The 18,382-nt window shown below is 48.7% G+C and overlaps 1 protein-coding gene across 2 annotated transcripts; it reads right to left on the bottom strand.

Moving 5' to 3' along the window:
- Nucleotides 1–587: 587 nt before the first annotated feature.
- On the bottom strand, nt 588–11,923 carry LOC310839188 (tubulin alpha-1C chain-like). Of its 2 annotated transcripts, XM_083727663.1 has the most exons (8): nt 11,008–11,888; nt 9,819–10,880; nt 9,716–9,759; nt 8,334–9,585; nt 7,520–8,039; nt 6,083–7,363; nt 5,836–5,984; nt 588–1,667 (listed from the first exon to the last, which is right to left on the bottom strand). In XM_083727663.1, the coding sequence occupies exons 6-8, from the start codon at nt 6,201–6,203 to the stop codon at nt 693–695; spliced, it is 1,245 nt and encodes a 414-aa protein (XP_083583789.1). In that variant the 5' UTR covers nt 6,204–7,363; nt 7,520–8,039; nt 8,334–9,585; nt 9,716–9,759; nt 9,819–10,880; nt 11,008–11,888; the 3' UTR covers nt 588–692. The 2 variants fall into 2 exon arrangements, with proteins under 2 accessions (XP_083583789.1, XP_083583788.1); XM_083727662.1 differs by lacking the exons at nt 7,520–8,039; nt 8,334–9,585; nt 9,716–9,759; nt 9,819–10,880 and having other exon boundaries at nt 6,083–6,305; nt 11,768–11,923.
- Between the last annotated feature and the right edge of the window lie 6,459 nt (nt 11,924–18,382).

The raw sequence follows: 18,382 nt of genomic DNA, 5'->3' as shown, positions 1-18,382 counted from the left end.
TTAGTGCAATTGTATGGCGCTATGGGTTAAACCAGAGCCTAGGGCTTGCTGATCAGAACGGCAATGGGGTGAGCTCCTGTTGCTCGGTCCCTGCTCCTGCCAACCTAGCAGTTCGAAAGCACGTCAAAGCGCAAGTAGATAAATAGGTACCGCTCTGGTGGGAAGGTGAATGAAGTGCAAGTAACTTGTCTCTGGGACGGAGTCTGGCAGGGACTGATATAGGATGCCATCCTTGTTCTCTGGGTGACAGGGGCATATAAAGAGGTGCAGGCATGCACCCCATTTTCTGCTCTTCTAGATGTGGCAGCTATTTTGGCAAGCCACCCATCTTGTGTTACGCCCTCTCCACCACCAGCACACCCAGTTGTTGACCGACACCCATGGGACTTTGAATTCCAAATGTGCCTGCCTGTTCCCATTGTAGCCAGCCAGACACTGACGGGAAGCCTACAAACAGGGACAGGGGCATAATAGCACTTTCTCGCTCGTGTTCCTCAGCAACAGGGTTGCAGACACATGGCTTCCAGTGCTGAACAACTCAGAAGGACAGGGCACGGTTTGTTCTATAAAGAAAGGAACAAGACTGCTTTCAGCTAAACGTTTTGTTTAATGAGTCTAACACAATGGGCAGCAGAAGGCATCCAGGAGGAGACAGGAGCGAGAAGTAGAAAACAAATGGATACAGACAGAAATCAGTATTCTTCGCCCTCGTCATCCCCATCGGCACTGTCTGCCCCCACCTCCTCGTAATCCTTCTCTAGGGCAGCCATGTCCTCCCGGGCCTCCGAGAACTCGCCTTCCTCCATCCCTTCCCCAACGTACCAGTGGACAAAGGCACGCTTGGCATACATCAGGTCAAACTTGTGGTCCAGGCGAGCCCAGGCCTCAGCAATGGCTGTGGTGTTGCTCAGCATGCAGACGGCACGCTGCACTTTGGCCAGGTCGCCCCCGGGGACCACCGTGGGGGGCTGGTAGTTGATACCAACCTTGAAACCGGTGGGGCACCAGTCCACAAACTGGATGCTACGTTTGGTCTTGATGGTGGCAATAGCAGCGTTGACGTCTTTAGGGACGACGTCCCCACGGTACAACAGACAGCAGGCCATGTATTTACCGTGACGAGGGTCACATTTCACTAATTGGTTGGCCGGCTCAAAGCAAGCGTTGGTGATCTCTGCTACTGTCAGCTGTTCATGGTAAGCTTTCTCGGCAGAGATGACTGGGGCATAGGTGGCTAGGGGGAAGTGGATTCGGGGATAGGGCACCAGATTGGTCTGGAATTCTGTGAGGTCTACATTCAGGGCACCGTCAAATCGCAGAGAGGCCGTGATGGAGGACACAATCTGGCTGATAAGGCGGTTGAGGTTGGTGTAAGTGGGGCGCTCAATGTCCAGGTTCCTGCGGCAAATGTCATAGATGGCCTCGTTGTCTACCATGAAGGCGCAGTCGGAGTGCTCCAGGGTGGTGTGGGTGGTCAGGATGGAGTTGTAGGGCTCGACGACAGCTGTGGAGACTTGGGGAGCTGGGTAGATGGAGAACTCCAGCTTGGACTTCTTGCCGTAGTCAACGGACAGGCGCTCCATCAGCAAGGAGGTGAACCCAGAGCCGGTGCCCCCACCAAAGCTGTGGAAGACCAGGAAGCCCTGGAGACCTGTGCATTGGTCAGCCTGTTGGAAAGAGAGAGGTTTTAAAAGATTCTCACAAGTCCTGACATGGTCTTGCTGAAAAGCCTGCCTAGTCAGTTAATACAGAGGCTACTGGGGGTTTGGAGACAGTAAGAGTCAGCTTTTCACGAGATCATACAGCAGAAGGCAGTCTCTGCAGAAAGCTCCTAGGCAGACTTCTGAATGGGATAAAGGAGAGGGGGACAGAGACACTGAGCCTCACTTAATACTATGTCCCTGTAGCTTCCAGACAACTGTGACCTGCAATTCAAGGGCTAGATCTTATACTGAGAACATCTCAACCATTAAGCTCCCCTTCTTAGACCAACTGGTCCTGGTCAATTAATGCCTATGCTACTCCTGCCCCAGCTCTTAGCTTTGGAGGACAGATCAATCTGACTGCAGAAATCATTGCATGATCACACCACCTCCTCTGCTACTGGGGGTGTGGAGAGAGCAAAATCCAATTTCCTTGAAGATGGCATATTCCCCCGGTAGCTAACGTAGTGTCCTCCAAAGGCTGTGGGGTCTATCTCCCAGCAACCCAAGCAGTCTTGGCACTCACCGCCTTGTGAGGTGGTAAGCAATGATGGGGATTGTAGTCTAACAACGTCCGGAGGTCACAATGCTAGCTAACTCTGTTGTAGCAGAAGATAATCCCTGTGTATTGCCCCATGGACCTTTGCTTATTTGATCCTAACACTAATTCAATAATTTAAGATCACAACACAAGGAGACTATTCTTTAAGATTATCTCCTTCCCACCCACAACGCTTACCCTTCAACATAACTGCCCGTGAGTTGTTGCCTGAGCACTGCACCACGGCCACACATTAAGGACAGACCGACCTTGTATGATCAATCTCCTTCCTCTCTTTTGTTCAACTTGGAAGTTACCAACCTGAGCAACATCCAAAATTGGGACACAGGGGCTGAAACAAATTATCTTTTGCACCCCATTGGGTCCATCTGCATAAGGCGTGGATGGGAACCCATGGCTTCCATACATTGCTGGACTCAAAATAGCTCATGGTCTGGGATGACAGGGACATTTTTGTTTAACCATTTCCAGAAGGCCAAACATCCTCACCCATGAAGGAATGGTATTAATCAAAGTCTCCCTCTGAACAATGCTCATTTTACAGGAGAAGACCACTGAAGCCACGAGGTAAGCCATGAAGCATGTGAATGATAATAATTCTTCGAGCTGCGGTTTATATAAGGCACCAGGACCCTTGTACCTATGGGACTGCCCCACGGAGAGCCTCAAGGTCCATAAATAGCAACACCCTAGTGGTCCCGGGCCCTAAGGAAGTTAGATTGGCTTCAACCAGAGGCAGGGCCTTTTCAACACTGGCTCCGGCCTGGTGGAACACTCTGCCTCATGAGACCAGGGCCCTGCAGGATCTGATTTCTTTCCGCAGGGCCTGTAAGTCAGAGTTGTTCCTCCTGGCCTTTGGGCTTGGAGCCAATTTGATTCCCTCCCCCTCTTTTTTCTTTTCCCTTTCTCCTGTGATGAGGCTGCATTTTAATATTTTAATGTTGTATTTTAATTCTGTTTTTAAGTTGTATTCGTTCAACTTGTTTTTATTATTGCTTGTTAGCCCCCCTGAGCTCGGCCATGGCTGGGGAGGGCGGGGTATAAATAAAAATTATTATTATTATTATTATTATTATTATTATTATTATTATTAAATCATGAAGCCCCATTTTAGAGCTAGAGATCAATGAGTCTCAGCAATCTCCAACTTCCTGGGAAAGGGCAACTATGCTTATGATTGCCTATAAAAGCATGTTACCAGCCCCTCACCTCAATACGACAAGCAGATTAACAGCTTGGCTGCATGCATTTTTACTCAGTTATTGTTCTCTAGCCTTAAAGGAACAGGGTGCCTATCAGCATACGCAGAGCAGTTTCCCCTCCAAATATTTATGAGAAACTACAGCCTGTACAATCCTACCTCTTCAACTCTTGCTAAAGATAAAGAGCAGAGCTAACAGTCTCCCATACAGATAAGCCCAAGAGCTTTTATCTTCAGAAACTCAACAATGCCACTCCTGGCTTCCTTAAACTGTACAATTCCCCACCCCCACAACTCTCTGTGCTTGTTTTATTTCCATAGGCTGAAAGATTAGAATTTAAATAACAAGGTTCCTGTGAGCACATTCTCAGTCTAGGAATTTTATTTTCCCATGACTAGAGCTATACAGAGAACTCTTCCAATTTACACAAAGCTCTATTTCTGCTTTTCTAACCAAGCAATTCTTTCTTTGGGTGGCATCCAAGTAATTAATTATGCAAGCGAAAAAACTTTGGCTTGCGCAATGGAACTCGCCATTTCCCCCCATGCGCACCCCAAAATACGATCCAGGTGGCTTGAGGAACCCCCAGAACAGTTTCTGGGGTGAAAAGGGGAGGGGAAGTCTCATTGTGAAAGTGTTCTGCTTGAGCTAGGGGTTACTTAGTACTACTTTGGATATTATTCCTTTGCTATTCGTGGAGTCGGTGTGTGGGAGGATCCCACCTGCAAGTGAAATGGAACAAAGGCTCATTGAAGAAGAAGAAGAGGAGGAGGAGGAGTTTGGATTGATATCCCGCTTTATCACTACCCAAAGGAGTCTCAAAGCGGCTAACATTCTCCTTTCCCTTCCTCCCCCACAACAAACACTCTGTGAGGTGAGTGGGGCTGAGAGACTTCAGAGAAGTTTGACTAGCCCAAGGTCACCCAGCAGCTGCATGTAGACGAGCGGAGACGCGAACCTGGTTCACCAGATTACGAGTCTACTGCTCTTAACCACTACACCACACTGGCTCTCAAGAAGAGCTGCCCCCAAGCTCCAGGAGAAGCAGAGAAAACAGAAGCACGGCTTCATACAGGCAAAAAAGAACCAAAACCTTGAGATTAAGCAGCAAAAAAGAAAAGACTCCAATTTGTGTGGCCACACACCCCAATAAGATGCACACCCTTGCTTGGAATATTGTGCATGTAGCGATGGGGAAAAGCATTCTCAAATGCATTCAAGAACTGGAGACCACGGGCTTCCTTTCACAAAAATCCACTCCAGGTTTTTCCTGCAAGCCCAATTTTGGCAGCTGTAGAGTGACATTCCTGTCCTGCTTGCCAATATCAAAGAATTTGCCTTCTGAGGCTGTATGAGGGCAGGCAGGGGAGGAGAACCACTGCACACTCAGATTTGGAGTTGTTGTTTAAGTCTATCTCAAGCATCTTTCCCCTTGTCTTTGGAAGATCCTGAAACCCTCCTTACCCCAGTCAGCTTTTCAGGAGACCACACAACAGAAGAAAGCCTTTTCAGAAGGCTCCTAGGCAGTGCAGCATGGGAAGGAGGAGAGGGGGACAGAGACACTGAGCCTCGCTTAATACTATGTCCCTGTATCTTCCAGACAACTATGGCCTGTAATTCAAGGGCTAGACCTTATATGGAGGACAACTCAACCATTAAATGCCCCTTCTTAGACCAACTGGTCCTGCTAAATTTATGCCTATGCTACTCCTGCCCCAGCGTTTGGCTATGGAAGACAGATCAAAATGACTGCACAAATTATTGCATGATCACACTACCACCTCTGCTATCCTAAGCTCTTTGGGGAAAAGCAGGATACAGTGCATGTGAAGTATTAATTAGCAGCAGTGTACAACTGAGTATGCAATGTATTCTTGCCTTTAAGAGGAAAACGGTAGACTTGCACAAACAGTACAGGCAGGGAGGACCTGCTCAAAGGTTTAACACAGCTTGGACATAAAGCAAAACCTGCAACAAAACGTTGCAGTGGGAGGAGTGGGGGGGGGTCAGTATCCTCCCTTTGCCATTCCATTCCCCTCTCCCCTTTGCTTTTATATTTTCTCCTCCTAGCACATAGAATTCTATGGACTCCAAGCACACTCAGTCTTCACTTATCAATTGGAGGGTCCACATTTATCCTTTTTTAAAAGGGTTTTGTCCATTTCTGAAAAGCTGGCCTTTCCCTGTTAACATGGGTAGTGCTTTTTCTTGCTACAACCATGCTCACAGGCAGAACAGAGGAAACAAGAAGGAACATATTAAAGAAATGTCCTTCCCCCATTTTTAATGGGTGTTTTTGTGAAACGTCTTTCCTGCTGTGTTTAGAAGCCCCTTCTCCCAGTCTCGCAGACTGCAGACGTCAACTCACCAGCTTCCTGATCCTGTCGAGGACCAGGTCAATGATCTCCTTGCCAATGGTGTAGTGGCCCCTGGCATAATTGTTGGCCGCATCCTCCTTGCCAGTGATGAGCTGCTCGGGGTGGAAGAGCTGGCGGTAGGTGCCAGTGCGCACCTCATCTGCGGAGAGAAGCAATTGGAAACATCAAGACCTTTGGCATCTCTCCTGGAGACACAAGCATAGCTAGAAAGCTATTAGAAGTGCCTTGTTTGCTCACCAATCACAGTTGGTTCCAGGTCCACAAAGACTGCCCTGGGCACATGCTTTCCAGCTCCCGTCTCACTGAAGAAAGTGTTGAAGGAGTCATCTCCTCCCCCAATGGTCTTGTCGCTGGGCATCTGCCCATCAGGCTGGATGCCATGTTCCAGGCAGTAGAGCTCCCAGCAGGCATTGCCAATCTGGACTCCGGCTTGGCCAACGTGGATGGAGATGCACTCACGCTGTGAAAAGAAGCAGTTAAAATGAATGCATACATCCTTCTTCAATGGAGACACACACCCCACAGACCTGGAACTCCCCTGTCCAATGTTATTTTAAATCCCCCATTCTTACCGCTGCGTCTTAAGTGTGAGTTTAGAGCCTGCCTTCAGAACTGCAGAAAGGAATGAAGTGATATATCTAGAGCAGTTTGTGCATGCACACACTGACTGAGCAAAGACGTGCTAGTCAGTAGTGGTGCTGCAGTCTAAACCACTGAGCCTCTTGGGCTTGCCGATCAGAAGTTAGGGGTTCAAATCCCGGTGACGGGGCGATCTCTTGTTACTCGGTCCCACCTCCTGTCAACCTAAGCAGTTTGAAAGAACACCAGTGCAAGTAGATAAATAGGTACCGCTGTAGCGGGGAGGTAAACAGCATTTCCATACACTCTGGTGTCCTGTTGCTCCAGAAGTGGTTTGGTCATGCTGCCACATGATGCAGAAAGCTGTCTGTGGACAATAGCTGGCTCTCCCGGCCTGAAAGCGAGATGAGCTCTGGAACCCCATAGTCACCTTTGACAGGACCTAACCATCCAGGGGTCCTTTAGCTTTTCCTAGTCTACTAGGAAGTAAGCAGCTAATGAATTGCCCACAATGCAATGTCATCATCCCCAAGGCAGAGCTGCCATGGTACAGCTCGGAATAAGCCGTCCCCCATCCTGCCCCACTACTGTGGCCTCAAACTTGCAGAATTCAAAGTGTGTTTCTAGAAATTGTGCTTTAACCACAGATTTTTAGAACACTGTATGCCAAAGACCCAGAAACCAGAATGCAAACAAAATCTATTGCCTAGGAAATAAGACATGTGGAAAATTCACTCACTTTCTTAAAGCTAAGCTGATAATACTGGGGAGTCATTTAAAGTTGTCCACATGCCAGTCTGTTGTGACTTTAATCCATTTTTTGATGATTGATAAGGAGAAAGTGGCTTGTGACAGCTTTGGAAGCCAACAGCTTTTACCCAGAAACTGTTGGTGAAAACTAATTCCTCCCCCATCATCCTATCTGAAGAGAAGAGAACTCTTAAAGGAGACGCCAGCACCTACAGAATGGGATACCTCATTTTTCCTTTAGAAAGGGCAGGCCTTTGTGATGTCTAAAATGTACAAGATGTTGGAATGAGAGACAAAACATAAACTGGGCAATAGGTATTTGTCATAATGTAGAAATGGAAGCACGGGAATAATTATGGAATACAGATATAAAATTTACAGTATGTTATGGTTTAAGGGGAAATTCTATGAAAATGTTATATAGATGGCACCTAGTACAGGCATATCCAACTCTCTAGAGACTGCGGTCTACTCCCATTGCCCACAGTTGTTGAGCTTTTTGGGGGGGAGTGCCCAGAGTCTCTCACCCCTAAAAACACTGGCCCTGAAGGATCTTCACTGGCTCCCAGTTCAAAGTGTTGGTGACTTTTAAAGCCCTAAAGGCTTCGGCCCAGTATACCTGAAGCAGCATCTGCACCCCCATCGTTCAGCCCAGACAATGAGGTCCAGCACCAAGGGCCTTCTGGCAGTTCCCTTACTGCGAGAAGTGAGGTTACAGGGAACCAGGCAGCGGGCCTTCCCATCAAATGTCAAACAACAACTACGTGACTTTTAGAAGACATCTGAAGGCAGTCATGTTTAGGGAAGTTTTTAATGTTTGACATTTCATTATGTTTTCATATATGCTGGAAGCTGCCCACAGTGGCTGGGAAAACCTAGCCAGATGGGTGGGGAACAACAACAACAACAACAACAACAGGGACAGTAGTCATTGCAGTTTATTTGTACAGCGGTACCTCGGGTTAAGTACTTAATTTGTTCTGGAGGTCCATTCTTAAGCTGAAACTGTTCTTAACCTGAAGCACCACTTTAGCTAATGGGGCCTCCTGCTGCTGCCGTGCCGCCGGAGCACGATTTCTGCTCTCATCCTGAAGCAAAGTTCTTAACCCGAGGCACTATTTCTGGGTTAGTGGAGTCTGTAACCTGAATCGTATTTAACCCAAGGTATCACTGTATTTTCCACAAGTGAACTCCCAGGATTTGGAAGCCTGAAGCGTTAAATACAACCGCAACAATCTTGTCCCTTCTTAAGCTTCCTAAACTTACTTGAACATGCAGACAGTGAGATAAATGAGCAGGAGAGACAGACTGAAGTGTGATGTAGTAGTCTTGTCCCCTGGGTAGGAAAGAGGTCCTACCTCGGACTAGCCAGATGAGCTTGGCCAAGGGTGTGCAATAGGACCAACCAATTCCCTACACGACAACACTAACTCAACCCTGAAGCACCAATTGTATGCAAGAAACTGTTACTCATTTCTAATCGGCACTGCAGGCTTTGGGTGTGACTCAAACAACCCGGTGCCTGTTGAGTCATTGTGTCTGCTGCAGCAGCACAATGTATCCCCCAGGACTATAAAATCTGTATAGTATCACATCTTGCCTCATGCTTTAGGTTACACAAACGCAGCAAATACAGAGTTGCCATATTTCAAGAGTAAAAACCAGCACACCCTGAAAGCTGTTGAGTGTTGTTTTTTTGAAAACGACTGAAATTTCTGAACTATCCAGGACAAAGCAGCCCTAGCAAATATAACTTGCTTTTTGATAGGAGAATCAGGGGATTATGGGTCCTAATGGGGGGGGGGGAGCAACTGCCCCCACCCCAAACACCCATGACTACAGGCACTGTGCTCAAAGTTGTTCCATTGGTCAAAAAGACTAAGGCCTGGAGATTATAGGAGTGCTGGAGTTTAAGAGAGACAACGGTTCCTAGCCTGCTCATGCTTGCTTCTTCGGATAGCTCATCCAGATGCTAATGAGTTGATGTTTCAGAGCCAGCTCTTTTGAACTCCCAACAGGATTTGGCTTGTTTTAGCTAGTTGCTGCCAGCTAAGTGAAAACGCAGCAAGAGCTAGGCCTCACCCCACCAAAGCAGGCAATTGAGCGCTAGGCAACTGAGCCCCATTATCCTTCCCACAAGGGGGATGAGAGCAAGGAGCCAATTTGGTTTCACAGAGCTAGGCAGGTCCTGTGCATTATTAGCTAGGCTCAGTTTCTGGAACCCACAACACTAGGATCAGGGTTCCAAAGGGGGTAAACGTGTCTCTCCGACAAGTTGTGGGGCACAGAGAAAGATTTTGCACAGGGCTCCAGGCTTACCAGCAGGCAGTGTGCAAGACAGGGAAGCAAACGAAAGCAAACCAGAGCAAAATGATTCTAGCTTTGTTTCTCATACTGTTCCCATAAGTGTTCTACAAAGGCAACACGGATAGTAGGCAGGTGAGAGGCAGTGCCACTCCTTAGATCAACTGCAAGGTGGGAGACTTGGGGCTGGGGGGGGCAATGCCCCATTTGCCCTGGGGATCAGACTCCACTGCCAACAAGTGGATGTATCTTTTTCATGATATCTGGTGCAAGGATACACCCTTAATTTCCTCCAGTTATTCAGATTTGAAACAAATCCAGTTTTATTGCAAGGATACACCCTTAATTTCCTCCAGTTATTCAGATTTGAAACAAATCCAGTTTTGTTTCCAGGCTCCAGTTACTCAGATTTGAAACAAAAAATTAAAAGTCTACTCAACAGCTCGGTTTTGAGTAATCTCTTAATATAAAAACAACTGATGCTGGAACTGCATCTTTGTATTTCAACCGAGCCACAAAATGGAGCTGTTATGCCCTTTGAAGATCTGTCCCTCCTAACTCACTTTGGCTGAACATGCCTTGCTTTCCAGCAACTTTTAAGAAATTTTGCCCAGCCTGCTGGTAGCTGGACATTATGCAATGCCACATAATGCCCCTTCTATGCAGGATCTATGTGCCAGAGCCAAGCTTTGCAGCTGGCAAGTTCAAACTTGGTCACTTTTGCTTTCAAGATGCGACCCAACCCCAAAAAGGATTACCTTGCCTAAGGATGCCTCTTAAGCGCAACCTAAGCCGCTTAGCCTGGCTGATTTGCAACGGGCATTTGGAGACAAGAGTGTGTGTTTATTTTTTCTTGCATGGGGGGTGGGGGCCAGGATTGGTTTGCAGCGTTTCCTTCTTTTGCCAACAGGCAAATGAAGCGCACAAGGTTCTGCGTTCAACCGCCCGGGGAAATGACGCAACAAGCTGGTTATTCAACAAGGCTCTTCCCGCGCGTTCTCTCTGGCGGGCCGCTCGCCTTGGACTCTCGCTTTCCAACTCTGCTTGGAAGAAGTGACTCAACACGTAGTTACGGAAGCAAGAAAAAGAGTTCTGGACATGGGCGTAACCAGGAATTTTGTGGGGCGGGGGAGGCAGGCCTTTTGTCAGGGGGACAGGACCTACGTGATTCGTCACTTAAGTATTTCTATTGTTTTACTTGATCTGGGGGGCGGGCAGCTGCCCTCACCTACCCCCCCCCTTGGCTACGCACATGGGTGTGGAAGAGGCTGCCATGCCGGGCTTAGGCGACCACATCCTGCTGCTTAAGGTTCCGGAAGCACGCTTCTAGAGGATTTTTGGCAAAAGACCTTGTGTTCCATAGACCCATTTCCCAGAAAGGGTAAATCGAGGCGCACAGAGACTATTCAGTTACAGATAGGTAGCCGTGTTGGTCTGCTATAGTCAAAACAAAAAAAATTCCTTCCAGTAGCACCTTAAAGACCAACTAAGTCAGTTCTTGGTATGAGCTTTCGTGTGCATGCAGAGACTATTCAGATATTCTCATGATCTCGTTTGGTAGCGACTGCACTAAGCAACGCACCCCAGAACCCGCTTCCGGCACTGATCCTAACAATCCCCTTAGAGACGCAATTGAATCTCAAGCGCACCCCCCCCCCAAAAAAAATTATCAGAACCCGGGCAAATGAGGCATCATATGCTTCTAAATGGCGTGTTAAAGGTTAAAGAGACGAGTAAGGCCATTTAGGGGCTTTTCCTATACCAAGGAAGCTGGGCGTCCCACCGCGTGCGCGCAAGTTTCAGGCCACTCGCTCCCCCAACCCATTGCGCGGAAACGACTCGGGCAACGCTCCTCCGGATGTGCGCATACGCGGACACGTGTCTGCGCGGCGCGATTTCCTACACGCGGAAACGCTCTTCCCGGAAGCCGGGGGGTGGCGCCCCCCACCGGGATGTAGCTCCTCCTGGGACAACGAGGGAAGAGAAGGCATCGCCGCCTCGCCAGCGCCTTTTGGCCCCCATCCGCTCCTCGACACCCGCGTCCCGGGAGCCCCGAGATGGCTACCGACACCCACAGGGCGCAGCTCCAGCGCACGACCCCTCGCGCCCACAAAATTCCCCGTGGAGAGCACCCACTCATCTGGGTGCCAGGGCCACGCACGTCGCATGGGCACCCACGCTTGTGGGGCCAAGTTGGCACCGCTGCACCCCACCCAGCCTCGCTTTCCTGGTCCCCAGGCACGAACCCCGGCGAAACCTTTGTCTCCAAGCCTCCTCTTCGCTACTTACCATGTTTCCTCGACGGCAAGGAAGCAAAAAAAAACAACGAAGCGGGAGAAGGAGGAACCGAGTCTTCCTCACTAGTCGACCCGTTGAGGGAGCCGCCGGTGAGCCAAAACTTCGTCCGAACTGCGGGACGGGTTGGGGCGGGGCCTTTTATAGGGCTGGGAGCGTGTCGTCGGCAGCAGGGGCGGGGCTTGAGCGGAGGGAGAAGGAGGAGCCCCGCCCCGCCCCTTCATCGGCCCCTGATTGGCGGGTTCGAATTTCCCGAAAGGTGAAGGCGGGCGGGCCAGCGAATGAGGAGGGGAGAAGCGACTACCGCCATGAATGGAGGGGGGGGGGAGGACAAGGACCCCGTTTTTCACAGAGGAATTCATAGGAGCCAAGGGCGTAGCCAAGGGGAGAGCAGCTGCCCCCTTTACAGATCAATAAAAATACTTAACTAAGGTTCTGTGCCCCCCCACCAAAAATTTGGCCCTCCAACAAAATATCTGAGCCCCCCCAAATTGATGGCAGGGGTGCCAACTTGAATAATTTGAATAAAATAAAACATCGATCACGTGGCATGGTGCATGTACACCATTTGAATGGCAATGCCTATAAACTGGGGTGGGGGGCCTAAACCCCTTAAATATTTTACTGAAGTGGGTCCGAAAACCCCTCGGCCCCTAAGAGTCGGCTCCTATGGTTGATGGACATTGCCATTCAAATAGTGTGCGTGCACCGTGCCACGTGATCGAGAATGTGGGGCGGGGCTTACCTGGTCCCCCCCCCTCCAAATGTTTCATTCAAGTAGGTTTGCCATATTTCAAAAAAGTAAAACCAGGACGCCCCCAAAACCGTCGAGCTTTTTCTTACCAAAGCACTTTAAAAACCCCGCGATTTGTCAAAGATCCAGGACAAAGCGCCGCTTTTTAGAGACCCCCCCGGCAATCCCCCCTACCAGTAATGTCCGGGGCGATCCGGACGTGTGACAGCCTTCCTTTAAGTAGCCCCCCCCAATATAGCTGTTCAAAGAGTGGAAGCCTGTTTATTTTGAAACTCAATTCCAACCTAACCAGAGGCATATTCGTGGGGCTTAACAGACCGTTATTCTTCCGGCAGGCAATTAAATGTGTTGGACAAAAAGCGACCCGCCCCTGCGCAAGTTGCGCAAAATGCGCGTTGCGCCCTCGCTCTTCCCGCCGGTATCTATTTCCTGCCGCGCCCCATTGGTAGTGATGCGTGCGGGATGGGGGGGTGGGGGGCAGCGCATGGGCGTAGCCAAGGGGGGGCAGGGAGGTGCATCTGCCCCCCCAAATAATCAATAAAAATCAGTAAAACCACACAGCTGAGGTTCTGCCTTCTCCTAGCAAAAGCCCCCCCCCCAACAAAGAACCTGCCCTCCCCCCCGGCCCAAACAAAAATCCTGGCTACGCCCATAGGGCAGCTACGGGGGATGGAGATCCGGAAGGGGGGATGAATGAGGTAATTGAGGGAGGAGCCCAAAGAAGAACAACGAAGAAGGAATCAGCCGGGTTGGGAACAGCTGGCCAGCGCCAGTTTCCCCCGATTCCTGCTTCGGAAATGCAGGCGCTGCACATTCCAGAGGGAAAGCCCTGCTGGGGCGCTAGAAGCGAAAGCCACACACACAAAGATGGGTGGGAAGAGGCTCGTGACGCATCAGAGCAGCGCTTCTCAAACTTTCCCCCCCTGTGCGTCGGACTTTCAGAAAAAACAAGATTTTTTTTTCTTTAATTGATAAAGAAATAAGATGGGGGGGAGGAAACAACTCATTTTTAACCCCCCACCCGTTTTCACAAATACCATTTCCATTCAAATGTAATCAATTTTATACATACAGTACATATATATGAGGGACGTGGGTGGTGCAGAGCCTAGGACTTGCCGATCAGAAGGTCGGCGGTTTGAATCCCCGCAACGGAGTGAGCTCCCGTTGCTCGGTCCCTGCTCCTGCCAACCTAGCAGTTCGAAAGCACATCAAAGTGCAAGTAGATAAATAGGTACCGCTCCGGCGGGAAGGTAAACAGTGTTTCCATGCGCTGCACTGGTTCGCCAGAAGTGGTTTAGTCATGCTGGCCACATGACCCGGAAGCTGTACACCAGCTCCCTGGGCCAATAAAGCGAGATGAGCGTCGCAACCCCAGCGTCGGCCACGACTGGACCTAATGGTCAGGGGTCCCTTTACCTTTACCTTTATACATATATATATATATATATACGGTATAGGATTCCCCGAATCCTTGGACCTCCCTCCCTCCCCTCATGTTTTCCATTGCAAACCTTTTCCTACTGCATCTTATGACATTTATCCAAATTTTGTTTCTATCTTATTTTAACCTTATAACTATTACATTACAAGTGTTCTACCGATCCTGCTAACGTTTTAAAATGTTTACAGTGTTCTTCTAGGTAATCTATAATTCCACACCCCCCCAATTCTTTATTAAATTCCTTGTCTTCTTGGTTTCTAAATCTCCCAGTCAGTTTTGCCATTTGAGCATAGTCCATCATCTTGTATAGTCATTCTTCTCTGGTTGGAACTTTTATCTTCCTTCAGTTCTACCTCTGGGTGGAAAGCATCTGCACAGTTGTTGTTGAATACATAAAAAGTATTTTCTGCTACTTTGAAGGAAAAAACTAGCTGTGCTTGATTTATAACACAACTTTAAAAAAAATACTATCCTATACTATACTACGCTGAAATGTTGTTTATTGTTATTGTTATTATTAATTGAATTTATATACTACCCTATACCTGGAGGTCTCAGCACAATTCACAGAACAAAATCAAAATATAAAACCACACAATAAGTGTTTTAAGCTAAGAGTTTCTTTGCCCTTGCATCTTCCTGCCACACTTGCCATCCTCTCTTGGCACCAGTGGTGTGGAGGGTGTGTGTGGCCTGGGCGCACAATCTGGGGGGCCCCCTACAGAGATCTCCAGCCGTGCACCATTCCAGGAGGTGTAGGAGGCCTTGCACAATTAACCCTTCATTTAACACTGATTTAAGTGCTTGCAGGACCACTCCTATTCTTGGAGATGGCCCAACTGTGGGTTGACGGCTTTGCTGGCCTGGACCATGAGACCTCCAAGCCATCAAGCCCGGTTGGAAGTAGCAGAGTCATTTAGCCTCAACCCTGGTTTCCCCAGATGCTCTGGGTGGCTTGCAGCATGTCTAAAAACATAATACTGTGGTACCACTGGTTAAGAACTTAATTCGTTCCAGAGGTCCATTCTTAACCTGAAAGTGTTATTAACCTGAGGTATCACTTTAGCTAATGGGGCCTCCCGCTGCCGCACGATTTCTGTTCTCATCCTGAGGTAAAGTTCTTAACCCAAGGTACTACTGCTGAGTTAGTGGAGTCTGTAACCAAACGCGTTTGTAACCCGAAGCATTTGTAACCCGAGGTACCACTGTAAAAACATCAAGCATTAAAAACTTCTGTAAACAGGGCTGCCTTCAGATGCCTTCTAAAAGTTGTGTAGTTATTTATTTCCTTGACATCTCCTTGACATTTCCTTGCTTAATGGTTGCAATCAATTTGATTTTAATTTGATTTTTAATTAATTTTATAATGAATGTTTTGAGAATGTTGGATTATTTTGATTGTTGTTAGCCGTCCTGAGCCCAGCTTCGGCTGGGGAGGGCGGGATATAAATAATCTGAGGGCGGGATATAAATAAATTTTATTATTATTATTACGGGAAGGCATTCCACAGGGAGGGTGCCACCAAGAAGGCCCTCTGCCTGGTTCCCTGAAATTTCACTTCTCGCAGCAAGGGAATCAGCAGAAGACCCTCGGAGCTGGATCTCAGTGTCTGGGCTGAATGATGGTGACGCTCCTTCAGGTATACAGGACCGAGGCCGTTTAGGGCGTTAAAGTTCAGCACCAACACTTTGACTTTGTACTGGGAGCCAATGTAGTTCTTTCAGGACCAGTGTTATATGGTCCCAGCGGCCACTCCCAGTCACCAATCATAAACCCTGTGGAGGCCCATAGGCAATCAAAATCTCAGGACACCCTTCGCAAATTATCTCCTAATATGTTTTGGATTTTACCAGCCAACAATTTTAATAAACCAATGTTATTACACAAAACAAATCAATATTTATTTTGATCCATTGTTGCGGGAACCCTAAGAGGTGTGGGTTCTTAAAGGTAAAGGTAAAGGTACCCCTGCCCGTACGGGCCAGTCGTGTCCGACTTTGGGGTTGCGTGCTCATCTCACTCTAGAGGCTGTGAGCCGGCGCCGCCCGAGGACACTTCCGGGTCACGTGGCAAGCGTGACAAAGCTGCAGAGCCAGCACCAGCGCAGCGCACGGAAACACCGTTACCTTCCCGCTATAAAGCGGTCCCTATTTATCTACTTGCACTTAAGAGTGCTTTCGAACTGCTAGGTGGGCAGGAGCTGGGACCGAACGACAGGAGCTCACCCCGTCGCGGGGATTCGAACCGCCGACCATACGATCGGCAAGTCCTAGACTCTGATGTTTTACCCACAGCGCCACCTGCATCCCTCAGGGTTCTTACTCTGCCCATTTGCTAATCCGGCACTAACGGGTTGTTGGTTGGTTGGTTAGTATTAAGATTTGTTTGTTGTTTGCCTGTCTATTCTCTTGCAACGGAGGGCTGGGTATTATTGTGTTGTGTCCTTGTGCAAAGGAAGAATTGTTGTTTGATCCTTGGAAGTGTTCTGTACCCTTGTGTGTGTGAAGTCATTTTGCCCAATAAAATTCAGCCTTCCTCCTCCACTGGTGGTCTACCTTTGCATCAGAGCTCCTTTAGCATATAATCCATTTGCCTTTGGCAAAACAACATGGGAAAGAGCAAGGAAAACATTATTTGTGCCCCCCAGAGTCCTTCAATTTCCTACCTTAGTGCCTCCTAGTCCTTTGAGAGCCACTGAAGGCCTCTTCAGGTTGCATCGTTCACTCTCACATGCATTTGTAGGACTGGATAGCAGCCCATGGGCGTGATGATTTGCCTCTATTGTGCATCTTGAACCCATGCTCCAGAAAAGATGCCTTCCAAGGTGACACACCAGGTCTCCACACAGTTGTCTTGATCAACGGTGTAGCTTGAACAAAGAGTAGCTCAGGAATTCTTGCATGTACAGTGGTACCTTGGGTTGTGAACGGGATCCGTTCCAGAGGCCCGTTCGCAACATGAGCAGAACACAACTCGCGCCTGTGTGTCTGTGCGTGCACGGGTCGCGATTCACTGCTTCTGCACATGCGCGTGGAGTCATTTTGAGTGTCTGCACATGCGCGAGTGACGAAACCCAGATGTAACCCTTTCTGGTACTTCCGGGTCGCTGTGGGACGCAACCTGAAAATGCTTAACCTGAAGCAAGCGTAACATGAGGTATGACTCTATAAAGGTTTGCCCCCCCTATAGGGGTATGACATGGAGAGCCCAAGACCATTGGAAAAGGCATTGTGATGGATGAAATGGCCTTGACTGCCACCTCTTGGACATAGGTTTTTTAAAAAGGTAAAGGACCCCTGGACTGTTAAGTCCAGTCAAAGGTGACTATGGGGTGCATTGCTCATCTCACCTTTCAGGCTTAGGGAGCCAGCATTTGTCCACAGACAGCTTTCCAGGTCATGTGGCCAGCATGACTAAACTGCTTCTGGTGCAACAGGACACCATGATGGAAACCAGAGCGCACGGAAACACTGCAGCGATGCGTATTTCTCTACTCACACTGGTGTGCTTTCAAACTGCTAGGTTGGCAGAAGCTGGGACAGAGAGGCCTGTTCGCAACATGAAAAGAACTCAACCCAAACCTGTGCGTGCGCGGGTCACGATTCACCCCTTCTGCGCATGCACGTGAAGTCATTTTGAGTGTCTGCACTTGCGAGAGCGGCGAAACCCAGAAGTAACCCTTTCTGGTACTTCTGAGTCGCCGCAGGACGCAAACTGAAAACGCTTAACCTGAAGCAAGCGTAACATGAGGTATGACTCTATAAAGGTTTGAATCATCCCTGGCATTTTTACCTGCCCCCCCTATAGGGGTATGACATGGAGAGCCCAAGGCCCACCTAGAATATTGATTCTCCACTTACAGAGTGTTATGCAGCACTAGGTCCAGGATGCGGGTGGCGCTGTGGTCTAAACCACTGAGCATCTTGGGCTTCCCGATCAGAATTTTAGCGGTTCTAATCCCAGTAATGGGGTGAACTCCCATTGCTCTGTCCCAGCTCCTGCCAACCTAGCAGTTTGAAAGCACACCAGTGTGAGTAGAGAAATACGTACCGCTGTGGCAGGAAGGTAAACAGCATTTCCGTGCGCTCTGGTTTCTGTCACGGTGTCCTATTGCACCAGAAGCAGTTTAGTCATGCTGGGCACATGACCCGGAAAGCTGTCTGTGGACAAACGCCAGCTCCCTTGGCCTGAAAGACGAGATGAGCGCTGCACCCCATAGTTGACTTGGCTGGACTTAACCGTCCAGGGGTCCTTCACCTTTTAAAAAAAAAACTATGTCCAGGAGGTGGCAGTCAAGGCCATTTCATCCATCACAATGGCTTTTCCAACAGTCATCCTTTATAAAGTAGCTTACATAAAAGCAGAGTTCTCTTTATGTGGGAATGTTGTAGATACTAGGAGAGGATATAT

This window comes from Podarcis gaigeae (assembly GCF_964106915.1).
Source record: "Podarcis gaigeae genome assembly, chromosome: 2".
In the NCBI taxonomy this organism is placed as follows: domain Eukaryota; kingdom Metazoa; phylum Chordata; class Lepidosauria; order Squamata; family Lacertidae; genus Podarcis; species Podarcis gaigeae.
Note: the sequence above shows the minus strand (reverse complement) of the source record. Positions and strands in the feature narration are given on the sequence as shown.